The 18,753-nt window shown below is 51.7% G+C and overlaps 5 protein-coding genes across 5 annotated transcripts; 4 read left to right on the top strand and 1 right to left on the bottom strand.

Annotated features, from left to right (window-relative positions):
- Nucleotides 1-48: 48 nt before the first annotated feature.
- Nucleotides 49-2,497, top strand: L3040_006627 (uncharacterized protein; the record flags this gene model as incomplete). Its single annotated transcript, XM_066154187.1, has 3 exons — nt 49-129; nt 191-1,250; nt 1,314-2,497. The coding sequence occupies 3 exons, from the start codon at nt 49-51 to the stop codon at nt 2,495-2,497; spliced, it is 2,325 nt and encodes a 774-aa protein (XP_066011165.1).
- Nucleotides 2,498-3,676: 1,179 nt separating this feature from the next.
- L3040_006626 (uncharacterized protein) lies at nt 3,677-4,377 on the bottom strand (the record flags this gene model as incomplete). Its single annotated transcript, XM_007292199.2, has 3 exons — nt 3,677-3,981; nt 4,040-4,169; nt 4,231-4,377. The coding sequence occupies 3 exons, from the start codon at nt 4,375-4,377 to the stop codon at nt 3,677-3,679; spliced, it is 582 nt and encodes a 193-aa protein (XP_007292261.2).
- A 2,410-nt stretch (nt 4,378-6,787) lies between these two features.
- Nucleotides 6,788-9,585, top strand: L3040_006625 (uncharacterized protein; the record flags this gene model as incomplete). Its single annotated transcript, XM_007292198.1, has 3 exons — nt 6,788-7,071; nt 7,213-8,683; nt 8,737-9,585. 3 exons carry the CDS (start codon nt 6,788-6,790, stop codon nt 9,583-9,585), a joined length of 2,604 nt encoding a protein of 867 aa, XP_007292260.1.
- A 939-nt stretch (nt 9,586-10,524) lies between these two features.
- On the top strand, nt 10,525-13,954 carry L3040_006624 (uncharacterized protein; the record flags this gene model as incomplete). Its single annotated transcript, XM_007292197.1, has 2 exons — nt 10,525-13,578; nt 13,631-13,954. The coding sequence occupies 2 exons, from the start codon at nt 10,525-10,527 to the stop codon at nt 13,952-13,954; spliced, it is 3,378 nt and encodes a 1,125-aa protein (XP_007292259.1).
- A 1,209-nt stretch (nt 13,955-15,163) lies between these two features.
- On the top strand, nt 15,164-16,732 carry L3040_006623 (uncharacterized protein; the record flags this gene model as incomplete). The annotated part of the gene is made up of 2 exons (XM_066154185.1): nt 15,164-15,581; nt 15,630-16,732. The coding sequence occupies 2 exons, from the start codon at nt 15,164-15,166 to the stop codon at nt 16,730-16,732; spliced, it is 1,521 nt and encodes a 506-aa protein (XP_066011164.1).
- Nucleotides 16,733-18,753: the final 2,021 nt, after the last annotated feature.

Here is an 18,753-nt window from a genome sequence, read left to right as displayed (position 1 = left end):
CTATCCATCCCTTGACGCCTTCGTTGACCATGCCTTGGACATCACACAATGAGCGAAGCCAAACGCAAGATCTTCGGCCTCTTCCGAAGCAAGAGTGCTGCAGTACAACCCCAAGAGCCCTCTCAAGACGTACCTACTCACCCATCAATCCCCCCATCCCTCCCCTCATCAACTCTAACAAGAGGAACAGGGCAGAGAGAAACAGCGAGACCGAGACAAACACAGAGAGCGGAAATCTCACCGTGAACGTGAGAGTACAGGACACTCTTCTCGACGTAAAACCCGCCCACGCAACTCGCACAATCTACAGACCAGGTCCTCGCCCTCGCGCCGGGCGTCCAACGCGTCTATTCCCGCGCGCGCAACCCTGAGCCCAAATCTCTTGACGGTATGGCCACCGAAGGGATACTCGCGGCACGAGTCGCTGTCGCAGGGACGCGCGATGGAACACATTGCCTCGGGCGTCCCGGTGTTCAAGGGCATTAGGAAGTCGATCCCGCATGCCACAGAGGAATACTACCAGCTGTACGCGACGTGTAAGGGCAACGGCGGGGTCGACACGGATCGCGGGGAGGTGTACACGGGTGCTTTCGCGGCGTGCTCGATGAGCCTGCTAAATTTCGGAGGACAGCCGCCGAGGTACCCGTGGGAGACGCTAGAGCAGCCCAGCATGGCATTCTGCTATGGGGTGCAGCCGGGTACCGTGACGCTGAATCATTGGGTGTCGCTGAGCGGGCGGTTGAATCCTAGTATTGAGCTTCGGGATCCCGGGATCGTGCCGAGGGACGTGGACTTGTCTACTGTGCTCGACCGGTTGATCTTCCTCGAGAAGGGATTCGAGGAGGAGTACGAGGATCTCATGTACAAGAATCTCTATCGCAACCTTCTGAAGGATCCGGACCGCTTGTTCAACCCGCACAAGGCGATGGAGAAGCAGATCTCGGACCTGATCATGGTGCTGTCACGCAAGCAGTGGGTTGACTTCAGCAGGCCCGAGAACCAGGTTGTGGCCAAGTTCTTTGCGAATGCTTACTACACAGACCAGGGGCGGTATAAGTTGTTCTTCCATCAGCTGTTGCTGAGCATGGAGCTGTTCTTGAGGATCCATTCGAAGCAGCATGCTGACTACGCGAAGGAGAAGCTGTTGGCGCAGTTGCCGCCGTGTATCCAGTGGGATCTTGCGCTGGCGATGAAATGGAGGGAGTGTATGAGCATAAGGAAGTTTGAATCGGGTGGGAATCCGGAGACGAGTAAGCTTCACTTCCTAGATATCTTCAATGATGTTTTTGGGCTAGTACTGATAGGACTCGCAGTCAAGTTTCATCTCCACAAGAAGAAAGCCCAAGTCAAAGCTTTGCGAAAATTCGCCAGAGTTATGAAGTGGCCCAATCTAGCAAGGGTAGATGAGGTTCTCAAAGATCGAGACGTAGATGCTACTCCCTTGGAAGACCGCTCATCAGATGCCATGTCCTACTTCACTGGCATGATCCTGCCCGGTGCTACACTACCCTGGCTGATAATGAACTCCCTCATTGACTGCGACAGCGAGACAGGCGGTAACGCTCTAGCAGCTCTATCACACCTGCATCCTCACAGCGGCTTTCAATACCGCGGTCAAACCTACTGGTCGGCTACCTCAATAGTCGGCAAAGTCCTCGCTCCCACATGCCGAGAGGTAGCGGGATGGATCGGTCCGTCCCGCCCAGCTCCAGATCTCTCACGCATCCAAATCGCACGCATAAGACAGCGAAGGCCGAAACAACGGCTCACCGTCAGCGATACCGGCAGCATGACCGAACGCTCTGACTGCCTCGGTCCCCCGTCCGACAGATACCCCGTGTCTGAATATCAGCTCCTGCTCCCGGATAACGACCCCGACTCCCTCGTAAACACGATCCGCATCGAGAAACTCGCGCTTAAACCCGTGCCCTCTGCTTCGACTGGCGTCTCGCCGTCGCGGTCGCGGTCCTCCAGCCAGGGCAAGGACGACGGAAAGCCGCTCACCTACGACGCCGCGGTCCAGTTTGCTATTGGCGGGAGGTCGTGGCCGCTTCGCCTCTCCTACGACGTCTCGTTCATCTTTGCGTATCCCTGTGAACGCGGTCCGCACCCTCTCTTTTTCGACTACGTGTACAAAGCGGTCAAGATTGACGAGCTGCTCACCGTCATGAACTGGGGCGGCTTGAATATGAACATCAATCCGGGCAGCAAATACAGCAGTCTATCTAGAGCAGTTGCCGGGGCCGGGGCCGGGAGCGGCAGCCCAGGTGGAGATGGCGAGGACGATGACGAGGAGAAGGTGCTCGTGGTGGAGGCGTTCGGGGTTACTGATAACGAGGTGCTGGCACGGGCTTGGTGCAGCCATTGGGGGCTTAGTGCTGTGGTTGCTGATGTGGAGAAGAGCTGTATGGCGTGCGCGATTCGCGAGGCGTATGCGGCCTGCTTGAACGTTGTGATTCTCGTTGATGAGGCGAGTACTCGTGATGGCGATTCTTGACTGGGCTGGATTTGAAAGGCGGGAAGTGGTGGCTTGATCGGCACCACACTATGACACCAGCATTGATTTATTGGCTGATGGGGGATTGATGGGTTGGGCTGGGCTGGGCTATCGGTTTTGCTTGAAATATACCAGGCGTTGGGTTTACCCGTTATACAAATTTGCGGTGGGAAACTTCGCGTTTCGGTTTTCTACTTCGAAATACAATTATTATTGTTAATTTTCAAGCCGAGTGTTGAGAGAGAGAGAGAGAGATTGTTAAGAAACCAAAATCAGAGAGGTTCTTTTCTACGTTTATTAATCGTCGGTTCCCTTGAATTTGACTTGTAAAAAACCCCGAAGGCGGGACAGTAACGGTACACCACCACCTACTACACAACAGCTACTAACATGAACACAACAGCTACTAATATGAACAGAAAAAAAGACATGCTCAGAAAATTACAAACGTATATTACTAATATAAAGATGCATTCACCTGTGGTGACCTAATTAATATCCTAAAAATGTAGTGAAAAAAAAAAAAAAAAAAAACCCCCCCGGCCCACAACTGTCCCAAATCATTCATTCCATTTTACTTACTCGTCTGCCTTGAATATCTGAATCACCACAACCCTAAAAGAGAAAAAAGGAGAAGAAGAAAAAAAAAAGGGGGGGGGGGGGGGGGGGGGGGGGGGGATGAGTACGGTGGGTGGGTGGGTGTGCATCTTGCTGTATGGTGGGGATGATTGAGTACGAGATGGGGTGGGTGGGTAGGTAGGTAGGTAGGTAGGTAGTCGTTGGTTGGTTTTTTAGTTATGATACGTAGGTAGGTAGAAGGGCGAGTTTTTACTGCGCCGCTTTGGTGGTGCGCCAGGTTGAGATTTTTTTTTTTTTTTTTTACAAATCAGATTCGAGGTGAGCGACGATTGGTTGTGGTGATTGCTGTACTGTTTTCAGGTTCTCTCTTCTTTTCCCTTCGCACTTTTTCTTTTGGTGTTTTGATCTTTTCTTGGATTTTTGGCTGGTCTTTTGAAATCTTGAAATCAAAGGGAAGATGGAATGTTGATAAGGAGGAGGGTGAGAAAGTTAGATTGGGGTTCTGCTTTTGGAATCACGATGGAGGGCGAGTCGACTTGAGTGCGGTGATAGGGGAGTTTTTTCTCCTCTGGCTTGAGAGAATTTGCTCCAGCCGCATTACTAGGAAAGATACCAGTACGCGAAGAAGGAGAAGAGGAAAGTGCAGGATCCTTCGATCAGGAAGAGGTACCGCGAGCCGTCAAGGCTGGTATTCTTGATCTGAAAGACGCCGAATGCGAGGAGACCGGTAAATGCATTGGCGATGTTGCTAGCGGCGTAGAACATTGCCAGACGACGAGCCAATTCACCTCGGCGGTAAAAAGCGGTCGGGCAATAGATCACCAGAGGGAAGAATGCCGCTCCGGACATTCCTGGTCTGGGCCAGCTTTCGATGTAGGGCTTGGGTGACTCGAGGCCTTTCCAATCTTCCGAGACTCGTTGGGCCTTGGACACGACCGCATATGGGTTGGGAGAGATCCATACCCAGGAACCAGCGCAAAGCCATCATCCCGCCAAAGTTCCGAGCAGCAGCCCCGAGAATGGTGAAGGATCCGAAACACAGCATTAGGACAGGCAGCACTCTTGCTGGTCCAAACTTCTTTCCCAGCATTACCTGACCACGAATCAGAGCTAGCTAGCCAAAGTAACCACGCATCTTTGTACAGGTAACTCACGATAGGCGGAGCGAAGAGCACGTATGGCACAAAGAAAACAACCAATGTGATGTTGTACTGGTTCGTCTTGAAGTGCAAGTCATCTTCAATCCCATCCGTCTTCGCATTTCTTAGATTTCCCCTGTCCAAGGCATTGAAGAGGTACATGATGGCTAGGACCGGCATGAGCCTGTAGTCGAACTTGCGACATAGCGCTCTATGCCACACCAGGACCGGGAGTCAGTAGTTGCTTGGTGAAGAAAGTATTAAGAGTAGTGTGAATACTCCGAGGTAGGGACATTTTGATTCCCCAGTCACGTACCTTTCGGCATGATGCTGGATGATAGCTGCCTTTGCAGTATTGGTTGCGACTCCTGAGAGAGGCTCGACTGGCTCGTTCCCGTCGAATGGGGTCTTGACATTTAGGCCAGACAGAGAACCTTCTTTCGTATAGACATCTTGAATGAAGCGCGCAGCAAGGAAGTACTGATGAAGATCAAGCAGGAGCAAAGTTGAGGGTGATACGAATGCTGTGATACGAAATCCATAAGGGAGCACCGGTATACACATATATATATAGGAAAGAGAGTGGGGGAGGGGAAAAATTGTGATATCAACACTCTTCCTTACCAAAGAACAGGAAAAGGAGGAGGAGAATGCAGCACACCAAGGAATGATGGGCGCTCTCGGCCAGCATCACAGCTTTATCGCAGGAGGATTTTCTGACAGCCGTCTTGGATTCTCGGTATGCTGCATGTTAATGCTTGACCGTCTGAAGCGGATCTTTGACGACGGCATCGGTGTAACTTGTACCTTGAATACCTTGAATATGCATGATAAGGTCGAAGGCAGAAGAAGCAGAAGGCACCGGGCACCGGGCACCGGGCGCCGCCATTGGTTCCCGAACCGAACAGGAAGCGAGCAAAGGACATTCCAAGAACTTCGGCTGCCACAGCATATTTCAGCACAGCCACCGGGAGTCAGGTGACAATAAACCCTAGCCATCCGTTTCTGGACCAAGCAGGCCTGAGGCTATATCCATTCTCAAGAGGTGTCATGACGTCATCCAGAAAGGCGTGTCTCCCTCGTGGACATGGATAGGTAGGTAGGCTTTCTTTCAGGCGGTTATTTAGACTGTACCATACCGGTATACAGTATCATAAGTATATACTTGTATCTAATACAACTCTATATATAGTATATTTAATACTGCCCACGCGACGTCGTGTGATTTCTCTCATTAATCTTCTCCTTTCTCAGGCCCATCCTATCAAGAGAACATTCCTTTCCTAGTTCGCAATACTTCTACTACGGAGTGTAGCTAGTATCAGTACCCCTACCCGTACTATGGAGACGGCGCGAAAGTGTCTCCGTCCCAGATGACGCAGCCATTCCCCGTGATGCGGGGCTGGGCTGCCAAAAGTAGCGCAGATTAGACCGAGTCAGCGATTCAGAGAAGGGTCAAAGTCGTCAATCAGTCAGTCGGTCAGTCAGTCAGTCAGTCAGTCAGCCAGTCAATTAGTCAGTCAGTCAGTCGGTCAGTCAGTCAGTCAGTCAGTCAGTATGGTAAAAGTGGTACAATAATAAGTACTGCAGTATCCTTTCCTTTTCTCCTGTTTTCTTTTCTTTTGTCTTCTCTTTTTTTTTCTCTTTTCTTCTCTTCTCTTCTCTTCTCTTCTTTTCTTTTCCTTTCTTTTCTTTTCCACAAAATCATCCCAGGATAGAAAGAGAAGGACATGGAGAAATGCCAGGTATACAGAGTAAGGATTCCATGTTGAGGATGGTTGATTATTGGCCGGACATAGTAGTAGCTCAGGTAGTAGGAATTAATTAATTTACCGAGGACCCCTGGTACTAGTAAGAGGATCTAGTTGTATTACCTATCCTTTTAGTTCCTTGTAGGTACGGAGCCTCCTTTGCAACAAGATACCTTTCCATACCTACCTTACAAGTACCGGTACCTAGAGCTTCGTAAGTCCCTACTGACTGTAAGTGGCGTAGTCAGCCCAGCCCTACCTAGGTTTGAGCAGCGTCGTCATCGACTGATCCCATAATAAGAAGGAACCAATACCTCCGTTACACTGCTTTTCCCTTTGCTTCTTCCCCCTCAACTATTCTCCCTCCCGACTTATTCTCCCTCCCGAGTCAACCTCTCTCCCGAATCAAACCTCCCTCCCAACTTATTCTGCGACTGCAGATGCGAAACTCGCCGCCTCGCCACATCCACATCCACATCCACATCGACGAACTTCGGACTGTCTGCAGTTACACGTCCCATACATACCACCTTACTCCTACCATCACAATGGATTCTCCGTCGCAAAGTTGTTAATCCTCGCCGTCATCCCCGATCAACGCTCGCCCCGCCGGAGGAAGGAAAGAAGTAGAGCCACGAACCCGCGAACCACCTGGACAAGTAACCGAAAATACTCGAAACTTGAAGCTCGAACCTCGAAACTCGAAACTCGAAACCCGAAACCCGAACCCCGAACCTCGAACCTCGAACCTTGAACCTCGAACCTCGAACCTCGAACCTCGAACTCGAAACTCGAACCTCGAACCTCGAACCCTGCCCAAAATGGTCCTTTCGAATCGCCCCCATCCGCGCCCAAGCCAGTCTCATACAACGCGGCCATCCTCCAAACCTTCGTCGACGACGACGCCGTCCAGTTCGGTCCCTCGAATGGCTGCCTCAGTCGGACAGGCATATCCTCCAAATGCTGCGCCCTTTCGATCTCCTGGCGTACTTTTACATAATGACGTGCGCACACCGAGTCCTAACTACTTCGGGCTCGTTGTAGACCCCGCCAATAACCCTAGTGACTCTGCCGTGGGCCCTAAGGACAACTGGGGAACTCCTACGTACGTCACACTCACTTTCGAAGAATTATCTTCTACGTCTATGATCTGACGAGATGTTCTCCGGCAATACTCCCATCCCAATCCTTTGCTTCACCCCCGAAACTCGAGATTCGCGAAACTGTACTAAACCTCAATGAACAGGTCCAGCATCCACTCTTTCGGGCGACCGACACCTCAGCATTTACCTCTAGATGCGAACCAAGAATTTGCGGCATTCAGGAAACAAGCAGAAGGAGGCAGTGGATTTAGCCTAGGGCATGGAAACCTCTCACATTTCGCATCCACGCCGAGCGCTCATGTGCGGCCGAAACCAGATCGAAAGCCAACATCACCAGAGACCCAAGAGACAACATTTTCAAAGTCGAAACCACAAGCTCGGCAGGGTACCGCCGACAGGATGAATACGGACGCAGGACAGACCTTGAATGCGCCGTCATTCTTTGATATCGACATACCCCGACATCAATCCCCAGTACCAATGAGCGAGGCAGGTCCGTCCTTGGAACGGCATCAGCTGTCCAATCTGGATGATAGACATCCTAGACTTTCACTACCACAGAACAAGACCGATCCTCCGTCTCCACACCTGAGACAAGCCCAGAAATTCCAGCAATACCGCGCAGATACAGTCCCTTTGTCCCTTGAGGATGGACCTGCCATGATCTCTTCTGCACAACTAAAGGACATGATGACAGCTCTAGGGACACAAGTCCTATTGCTGGATATCCGTGTCAACACGCAATTTTCAAAATCACGGATAGATGGGGCTTTGAACTTGAACATACCTTCTATCATGCTAAAGAGGCCGTCTTTTGATATACAGAAATTGCAAGACACGTTCAAAGACAATGCTGAGAAGGCTCGTTTCAATCAATGGAACTCCGCAAAATCCATTGTGGTTTACGATGCTTACGCTTCGGAGAAAAAGGATGCATCATCAGCGATAAATACTCTCAAGAAGTTTTCAGCTGAGGGCTGGAGAGGGAACTCGTATATCGTCCGAGGAGGGTTCTCCGATTTCTCCAAAAATTTCCCCCAATTGATCGATAGTACGCCAAGTCATCATGAAACGCAGCCATCAAACATAAGCCTCTCTCTAGGGACTTCAGGGCCAGATGCAATGGCTGTAGCTGGCGGGTGTGCCATGCCCGCATCGAAGAACGCGGCAAATCCATTCTTCAGCAACATTCGTCAGAACGAGGACCTGAGAGCTGGTGTCGGGTTGCAGGATGTCAAGGTGCCAGCTGAGCTAGGTCAAGAATTTCTTCCCAAATGGCTTCTCAATACTTGTGCAAAGGAAGACCATGGAAAGCAGGTCTCGGAGAAGTTTCTGCGTATTGAGCTTGCGGAGCAGTCAAGGATGACCAAAGCCCTTAACTCGGGCGTTTCCTATGGGACGCCTTCGCTGGATTCCAAGCATGTCCAGATTGCAGGGATTGAGAAGGGTAGCAAGAATAGGTACCACAACATCTGGCCATTCGAGCACACTCGTGTCAAGCTCCAAGGTCGTCCTCAAGGTGCCTGCGACTACGTGAACGCGAGTCATATCAAATCTTCGCGGAGCAATAAACAATATATTGCTTCGCAGGGCCCTTTGCCTGCTACTTTCGAGGTAAACGATCCCATGTTTCTCTCACGGTCCGACAGTGACTAACTCTGTTTAAGGACTTTTGGAGTGTAATTTGGGACCAAGATGTTCGAGTCATTGTGATGCTCACAGCAGAAAAAGAACGCGGTCTACTAAAGTGCCATACTTATTGGGCAGGAAGAGAGTTCGGCCCATTGAAACTCAAGCTTGTGACGGAAGTGAAAAGATCCATAGACCCCAAGATGCACCGCGTTTCAAAAGTCCCCCAGGCATCCGGCCGGCCCAGAGCAGCTACCAACACTGAAAAGGCGCCGCCGTCTCCCACAACTGAGACTCCTCACGTCATTGTGCGGACGTTCATGTTGGCACACACCGCTCATCCGTTCTCGCCGCAACGGGAGATCACTCAGATCCATTGGTCAGATTGGCCAGATTTCGGAGCTCCTGCCAGCCCGGCCCAGGTTCTAGGCCTGGTTGAGCTAAGCAACATGTATCAGAGGAAACACATTGCCCCAACAAAGTCCTCCCGCTCCGATGATCCTGAATCGGATGAAGCCTCGAGACCAATGCTTGTCCACTGCAGTGCAGGATGTGGACGAACTGGCACTTTTTGTACTATTGACACAGTCATTGATATGCTGAAGCGTCAACGGAAAGAGGCCAGAAGTGGTACCACTCCTATGGAAACCGGCTACTCCAGCTCGAAAGGAGTCAGCGGCGATTGGATTTTCGATCAAGATCTCGATCTGGTCGAGAAGACGGTAGTTGATTTTCGAAGCCAGAGGTTAAGTATGGTGCAAAGTCTGTCACAGTATGTACTGTGCTACGAGACGGTATTGGAATGGATTTCACAGCAGAAGTCTGGCAGCCGGACAGATGGGGACCGGAATGGAAGCGGCCGTGGGGTGGACAGAGAAAAGCCATGATCGGGGCCAAGAGGATTGAGGAATATACATACATACATGTCGTGTGATGGAGTGTGGAGGACAAAGGAATAAGGGAAAAGGATACAGGGTTTCTTCTCAAATGAAACACCATTGGCGGTATGGGCCGAACACCGCAGCTAACACGCAAGCGATGGAGAGGCACGATATGGACCGGCCCACGACGATGAACTTTCGGAGATTGGCAGGTTGAAAAGGCTGCATTGGGCTCTGGTGCTGGGCATACATATACGGAGTATGCATTGTTGCATGGCGATGGAGTCTGGGGTCTGTATTTTTGTATTGGATAGTTTGGCGTGTGGTCAGCGGCTATGCGATGGTGATAGGGCGGCAGAGAGACGGGGAGGTCGAGGACGAGCAATAAGTTGCGATAAGTGATAAGACGACGTAGAAATGGAAAAATTGAAGTCGCCCCTAGATGAATTGATTTATCCTAAGCTAAAAGCGACGTGAAAAAAAAAGAAGGCTGAGACATTTATCGTCTCGTTGGTAAATATATTCCGCTGCCGCTAGGGCACGAGGATTTATATTCCATTCAATTTCCCACTCTGTGAAGTATGGTCTTTCTCGCAAAGATATGCCATTTACTTCTTGGACCTCCTTTAAAAAGGATTGTTGACTTTCTCGCGCTTTCGGGCCCTGGATTCGCGCTTACCTAGCTTAAGCTTGCGAGCTTGGCAAACGGACCGGGGAGCATCCTTTCCAACGCGCTTCCTGCTGCCTTAGAAAACCATCCCCGAAAATAAAATAAAACCGCGACTTTTTATTCCCTCTTCTCAACCACGCCCACCCCTCCCTCTTTGCGTAACGGCACGCTCGACGCCGCGTTGATACACGTGTGCTTTCCATCTCTCGAATTTCCATTTCCCTCACTTCGTTTTACGTTACGGCGCCGCGCCGCGCCGCGCTGCGCTTTCGACCATGTCGTCGCTCTTTGGTAACCTGAATAACAACACCAAATCCGACTATGGCGGGCTGTTTGGAGATCCGAAGCCTGCGGCGGGTGGCGGCAGTGGTGGTGGTGGGTTGTTTGGTGGGCTAGGTCTGGGTGGTGTAAGTACGACGGGAGGTACGACGGGTAATGCTGGGGGAGGAGGGCTGTTTGGAGGTTTGGCTGGCAGCACGCAACCGACGGGTAATGCTGGGGGAAGAGGGATGTTTGGAGGTCTGGGTGGCAGCATACAGCCGACGAGTAATGCTGGGGGAGGAGGGCTATTCGGAGGTCTTGTAGGAGCAACAGGAGGAACTACACAACCAACAGGAGGAAGCGTGTTTGGAGGATTGGGCACAAGCACGCAGCAGAATAATGCCAGCAACATGTTTAGCTCAGGCCTAGGAGCGACATCACAGTCTCAAGGAGCTGCTGGCCTTGCTGGTTCTACAGCAGGTCCCCAACAATCGCAGCAGAATGGTCAGAACAACGCCTATTTCGATGCTATACTGGAGCGCAGCCGCAAGAGAGCACACGCCGAAGCTATCTCGGAGGATCTCCCGCAACTCCAACTCGGTCTGGGGGATATCCGCCAGCGTATCAAGCGGTTAGGTGCTGAGAATGCCGATCTCGCGGATGGCAGAGCTCACTACCTGCTCGCAGCTTCAGGCGTTGACCCAGGGGCCACAGTCCGCGACTTCAACCTCTTCACCGTAGCGAACACGAAGACCGAGCGGCCTACCGTACCCGACTTCGAGGATGATACCGATGTGGAGTCGTATCTGGCGAACTTGCAGACGCAGACGACGTTGAACATGATTTCAGATGGCATCTCACGGTCGATCCGCGATTTCGATGCGTACCTGGATGAAAATGTGACGGTGGAGTGGGAATCGCAGCAGAAGAGGATATACCAGCATTTTGGGATCAAGCCGAAGGAGAATGCCGGTTACGGAGGACGAGGAAGCTTCATGGCAGCCCCCGCTAGCCCGCCTGGAGGATTCGGAAGATCGAGACGAAGCAAAGCCGCGGGTCTCGCTGCATCCCGGGCTGATAATGGTGGTGGAAGCACATTTGGACGCTCGAGCATGCAGAAGTCGGTTATTGGAAATGCTGGTCCCGTTGGTACTGGCCACCAGCCTCTGTTTGCGGATGTGGAAAAGCAGATGGAGGCAAATGGTGTCAACATGTCTGGCCCTCACGATCGCTTTCAGCGAGACAAACAGAACAAATTCGCTGAGAAGGTGCAACTTTTGAATCTCGCCAGACTCAACAAATACCCGTTCGCAATTTCGAAGGAGTTTGGAGATGTTGTAAGGATGGCTGGTGACCAGCATGGACCTGATTTGGTGAAGGCATACAGAGCTCTGAGCGCTATTGTGGGAGAAGATGCGGATGCTAAGGGATTTTCAGAGAATAGGACGGCGAGGGAGAGACAGTACGCCTCGGCCTACCTTAGCGATACTTCTGATGCAGCTACTGTCAACTTCCGCCGAAGAATACTCCAAGGGGGTGCTCGATGTTTGGAAAGATTAGCGTTCGAAAAGATGGAAGAACAAGTTGCCAAAAACCCACGAGATGCCAATCTTGGCGGCATTCCAAACACCATCAACAAGATTAAAGCTTATGTTCGTTTACAAGCTATCAAGAAGAACCTTGCTGGCGACAATGCCGACTTACAAATACTTGGCGAGGACTATGTCTGGGCTCTTCTCTTCTTTCTGTTGAGATCGGGTCACGTTGCCGAGGCGGATGAATATGTTAGAACCAACTCCATTGCATTCAGAGCCATCGACCGCAACTTTGCTGCTTATATGCACGCTTATGCGACGAATGAAGATAGGAGACTCGGTGATGATCTCCAGGTTCGAATCAACGCCGAATTCAACCAGCGCCTTCGAATTGCGCCCGAGAACTCTATCGATCCGTACAGGATGGCTTGTTACAAGATTATTGGTCGTTGTGATCTCAGACACCGAGCTTTGGACGGACTTAAGCAAGATATTGAAGACTTCGCCTGGATTCAGCTGGTTCTAGCACGTGAGATCAGCCGCTCCGACTCCATGTCGAGTGACGTCTACGACCTCAACGCTGCCCAGGATACCATACGAGAGATTGGGAACCGGTTCTTCTCCAAGGCCGGTGGTGCTGAGATTGGGAGCTCCTTTGGAGCCTTCGTCTTCCTGCAAGTCTCGCTTGGCATGTTTGAGGAAGCCGTTCATTACCTGTATACTCATTCCTACGTGGATGGTGTGCACCTTGCCATTGCCCTGGACTTCTACGGCCTCCTCAGAGTATCAGACCCCAGTACCGCGGGCGAGGATCTCTTGAGCAGGACCACCAGAAATCAACCCCAGATCAACTTTGGTAGAGCAGTTGGTCTTTACACACGCGACTTCAGAGCTGCCAATGTCTCGGCCGCTGTTGACTACCTTGTTCTTATCTGCCTCAACCAAGACTTACCTGGTCAAGCAGGAGCTCATCAAGTCATGATCTGCCATGAGGGACTGCGTGAACTCGCTCTCGAGAGTAGAGAGTTTGCACTTCTTCTAGGAGACATGCGTTCTGATGGACAACGCATTAATGGTCTCATCGAGGACCGTGTTGGCTTGATAGGTCTGGAGGAGGCCGGTGACTTCATGCGAACAATCACGATGCAGGCGGCAAGCGTTGCCGACGATAACGGGCGTACGACTGACGCTGTGCTGCTGTACCATCTGGCAACAGAGTACGACAATGTTATTGTTACGATCAACCGAGCTCTCAGCGAAGCTATCTCCACCCCTCTTGGTCAGGAACCATTGAAGTTGCAGACACTGAAGGCTCGCTCTGTCACGAATGCTAGGAACATGCAAGGCACCGAGTCTAATCTTACCTCTATCGATGATCCATTCGTCCTGGCGGAGAAGATGTCGGATATCTATGGCCACCAAATGTACAGGATGAAGATCAAGGCTGTCAACCAGCAGGCTTGCAGCTCTTTGCAGGTAATGTACCAAGCCAAGGACATGGTCGAGAATGGGAGGTGGCCCGAGGCGCTTGATGTAAGTTTATCTTGCCTTCCCCCATGAAAAAATTATGCTGATGAGTTCACAGCTTATGAAGAGCCTCGCAATCCTCCCTCTGGAAGCCAGAGGCGATGCGACAACCATCCGCAGCTGCGCCACCAAGTTCACCGCGCTCCCTCAACCCGTTGCTCAAAATGTGCCCAATCTGCTGATGTGGTCGATTATGTGCTGCAACAACCAACGCTCTCTCCTGCTCAACAGCCAGTTTGGCGGTAATGAGGGCACGAGACAGGCGATGATAGATGAGCTGAAGCAGATGAATATGGATTTGACGACTTATACGAGTCAATTGAGGTATAGATTTCCGGCGCATATCCATGAGGCTCTGGCGAGAGCGCAATCGGACATGTGAGCGGGATCTGGTGGGGAGGATATGTTGCCAGGTGGTGGTTGGGACACGTGGGTTGTGGATGAGAGAGGGACGTTGCCTCGACCCTCACCGCGAGGTCTTGGCTAGACATTGGTTAGGATAAAAGTTTATGGGTATCCGAGGACCCCGCAGATGTATGTACTTCTATCATAAAATGCAGAGACGGATGAGAGATATGAGATGTGAGATGTGGTGGTCGTTTTCCTACGGGGCTACCTAGGACTGACCGCACCTGGGCACTTTCTTATTAAGCGCCGACCGTCGATTTCTGTCTGCTTGACTCTCGGATGCTTCCCTATGACGAATGAACCTAAAGACCCATGTTCACACAGTCTATCTATCATGCTTTTCGATCATCTCCGGAACTCTGAATCGATATCACGCCCAAGAGGTCCTCCCAAGACCAGACAAGCGAATCATGGGGTGGAAGAGGTGTTTGTTTATCGAAGAAGAAGAGCGAAGCTCAGCTGAGTACTCCTAAATACAGCTACTACTACATACACCTGGCGCTAGTCCGAATCACGCCCTCCAATATGCCTTTTTACCTTTTTATACAGTACCGATCCTTGTCCGGGTGATATATCGCAGGGATTTAGCAAGCCAGCAATAGGTACTCTCTTGTACTCGGTAGGGTTTCGATAAAGTGAGCCACATTCCCAGGTGCCACTAGTTTGGAGTAATATACCTCTCCCAATATACTTCTACGACTACGTACTACGTACTACTATAACACAACTACCAGCCGCCATTGGCAATCCGTCCCGACTCTCTGTCTGACTCTTGAGTGAATCTCTGCGATCGGCTTGTTTGTGCAAATAGAGACAGCAGACGATCCTCCGCGTGTTTGGCCTGGTCGCGACCTGACTCGTTCGACCCTCCGAGGCCTAGCCAAGCCAACCAGCCAGCCAGCCTTCCTCGAGATCCTCCTCAACCCATCAATCCTCCAATCCCTTACACACTCGTCCCGTCCCCTTCCACCCAGCCGCTGTCCCAGGATTTTTGAGCGCTGACGGCTCCATGACAACAGCCGCACCGGCTGCACAACACTCGATACGAACCTACCTGACCGACGTGACGTTGTACTGTACGCCGTCCGGCGTCGCCCAGGGAAATCCCACTCCGCCGGTTGGGATACCTGTACCCGTACCCGTACCCATGCAATAAGACCCGCGCAGACGGGAGCACGCAGTAATGCCAGCGGGCGAGGGGGGAGGAGTGACTCCGCTGCTGCTGCAGCAGCCACAGAGCAGGCAGGACTTCAGTGAAGAGGGCGGCGACGCGCCTTCGCCCGCCGACCCGTCCACCTCGGATCAGAACAAGAAGCGCAAGACTGCGGGGAGCAGCTCACGCGGCGTTGCGAACCTGACGCCGGACCAGCTCGCGAAGAAGAGGGCGAATGACCGGGAGGCCCAGAGGGCCATTAGGGAGCGGACCAAGAACCAGATTGAGAGTCTGGAACAGAAGATCAGGGAGTTGACAAGCCAGCAGCCGTATCAGGAGCTGCAGAATATTCTACGGCAGAAGGAGCTGGTGGAGGCTGAGAATGCGGAGATCAAGAAGAGGCTGGCTTCGGTGCTGGCTCTAGTACAGCCTGTGCTGGGACAACATGGTTCGTCCCTTGTTGCCGTTTCGAAGACTACAACTGATTATCTTGCAGCTCTCGACGGACCTGCGATATACAACTCTCCTCATTACGTCCCGAATCGGCCGAGCTCCTCTTCAACCTTCAATACGACTACTCCGACTAGTTCAGCGTCCCCTGTGGTGAGCGCAGGTGTAAATCTGCAATATCAAGTTCCCAACACACCAATGGTTGTAGGTATGGGCAACAGCAACTACAACACACTATTGAATGCGCAAGCCCAGCTGTCGAGGCAGAAGCAAGAGATGTCACATAACTTGGAAATGGGGCCTGAGAGGCTAGGACTAGAGTTTCTGCTCGACGGTAGCCAGAAACCCAACAAGCTCTCGAATGGTATACACCATACACACGATCCAGCCCTCTACCAAAATCCTGCTTCTGCCCTCTCCAGAACCAACTCGTCAGGAAGCCACGGCAGCTACAACAACTCGAGTCCAACCCTCGAAGTGGCCGGCTACGCAGCACCTACACGCAACGGTCCTGCCACCTGCCCGCTGGACACCATCCTCCTCGGTTTTGTCGCCGACCGCCAGAGAGAAGCCGCCTCTGGCGTCGAGACCCCCCGTCTCGTCGGGCCTGCCTACCCATCCGTCTCGTCCCTCCTCAATCCCGACAAAGCAGAAACATCGCATCCGCTCTCCAAGGTTTTCATCGACATACTAGCCACCTTCCCGGCCATCAACACGCTACCAGAGAAAGTGGCCGTTCTCTACATCATGTTCCTCGTCATGCGCTGGCAAATCTCGCCCACGCAAGAGAACTACGACCGCCTCCCCGAGTGGGTCACCCCGCGGCCGTCACAGATCTTCACAGTGCACCCAGCGTGGATCGACCACTGCCCGTGGCCGAAAATGAGGGATAGACTGGTAAGGGATTATAACCCTCGGGAGTATCTGTTTGATAACTTCTTCGTCCCGTATACTTCGACGCTGAGTCTGAACTGGCCATACGAGCCGACGGCGACTCTGCTGATGGAGGGTGACGACGTGGTCATCAACCCAGTGTTCGAGTGCCACTTGAGACGGCTGGATAACTGGAGCTTGGGCCCTGCCTTTGCCAAGGCGTTTCCGGGGTTGCAAGACACCTACCGGCTGAAGGTTGACGGTGATCGCCGATAACCACCCCCCTCATCTCACCTGAAATCTTCTGAAGGCTTGTTCTCCACCTTTTCTTTTCGATCAGAGCAGCCAGAAGGTGAGAAATGGTGTACAAGGAGATGTCTTTTTTTTTTTTTTGTATTACATAATCGTCCGATATTTCTGGATTTCTTGCAAGAACGGCGTTTCGAGGGAAGGGCTATCGCTGGGCTGGGTGGGACATTTGTTCACGCAAAGAAATGGATTTGGAAGAGGCATGCATGGCGCCCGTTGCTCTTTTGTCATGTGATCTTGATTTCGCACAATACAGACAGGGCCGCAAGGCGTTTATCAGATGGATAATAGGCTTTCAGAAGCCCGGTTGGGATAGCTTATTGTACATTGGGAGGTGGGCTAGGAACTGTCTTTGGCTTGCCCTTCGTTTGGGCATGCTGATTTACCGGTACTATACAGATACAGTGCTCACTAGGAAGGGATCTGGGTCCAACGTTTACGGAGTAATGAATGAATTGACCGACACACGCGGGCTTGGAGCCAGCCCCATCGAGAGCCCCATCGAGACCTCCATCGAGACCATCCGGGGCGAGATGACTCAGAACGTGCAGGCAAGACAGCATGAGCACAGCATGCATGGGCTTTGTTGGGCTAGGGCGCGAAAGTGTGTTTGCTGTGTTGATAACTAATGCGCGTACCTACCACTTGGGATAATTAGGCGAGGGGGGAAAAGGGGAATAAATGGGGGGCTCCGATTGGGGTTGGGGATTGGGATTGGGATTGGGGTTCGGATTGGGATTGGGATTGGGAAAGGCGAGAACCAGGCTGGGCTGGGCTGGGCTGGGCTGGTGCGACTTGGGGGACAGACAAGCAATGTGTCCGGTCAGGATCAAGGGATCTCAACTGCACTCGTACCCGTACTAAGGACCACTCTGGCCTAGTCTTGATAAGAAATAAGATTTTCGCTCTGCCCCTTTTTTCCTCTTTCTTCTTTTCTTCTTCTCTTCTCTCTTCTTGATTAAGCCCTGTCGGCCCTTTTTTTTTCTTACGTATGTAGGGCCCGAAAATTCTAACTTTAAGATGGGATCCTCTTGGGGGGGGGGGGGGGAAGAGGTGGGGGGGAAGGGAAGAAGATGGGGGCGTTGTTTAGGATGAGTCTTTTGTGTGTGTGTGTCTACGGAGCAGCTTACTGGTGGTTGACGCGGAGTACCTCTTGTGTTTTTCTTTTCTTGGTCTTTGTTGTTTGTTCTGCTTGGGAGAGTTGAGAAGGCGGGGAGAGGAGAGGTTGTCTTAGAAGGGAGAGGGAGAGGGAGAGGAAGAGGGAGAGAAAGAGGGAGAAGAAGGAAAGCTTCTGTCCCAAAGCGGAAGGGCTGTCTCTTTTTCTTTTTCTTGTTTTGGAATCGGGTTGGGGGAGAGAGAGAGGGGGGGAAGAGAGGGTTAGGTTGGGTTGGGAAGTAGGCATGTTACGGTACCGGTACTCTACTCGGTAAACTTAGGCTTTCCATTCATTAATCTACTACTTATACGTAGCACTACTGCTTCCAGCATGCGCGTTTAATCGCTGCGGGCTCACTGATCAGTGCTCAGCTCAGGCGTCGCAAGCAAGACGTGCGGATGAGTCATTGGAAATGGAATTGATAGTTTAATGAGTATCAGAGAAGCGCTAGGTAGGTATTACGGTTACGGAAACAGTGGTTAGCGCCAAACTCAGCGACGACGGAAGCTTCCTAGTTCGGCGCTGAAGGCTGAAGCTGTGCGAAGCAGAAACGCTGTACGTAGATCCATGGAAGCCTAAGTGGTGGGGCGCGCGAACTGGGAGAGAGGATATAGGTACTACTACTACTACTACGTACTTACGGTAATCGTACAAGTACTACTACGTACTATATGTGTGTGAGAGAGAGAGAGAGAAAAGAGTCTGCAGAAAAGCAGGGTTGAGTGAGTAGTTGTAACGTACGGAGTTGGTATTCCACTCACGAATTTCAAGCCGAATTTTTCCGCAATGCGATCTCGGAAAGATACGTACGGAGTAGTAGGTAGGTAGTTGT

Source organism: Drepanopeziza brunnea (assembly GCF_022702325.1).
Source record: "Drepanopeziza brunnea f. sp. 'multigermtubi' strain 214-2 chromosome Unknown ctg11, whole genome shotgun sequence".
In the NCBI taxonomy this organism is placed as follows: domain Eukaryota; kingdom Fungi; phylum Ascomycota; class Leotiomycetes; order Helotiales; family Drepanopezizaceae; genus Drepanopeziza; species Drepanopeziza brunnea.
This window is presented reverse-complemented; position numbering and strand designations above follow the sequence as displayed.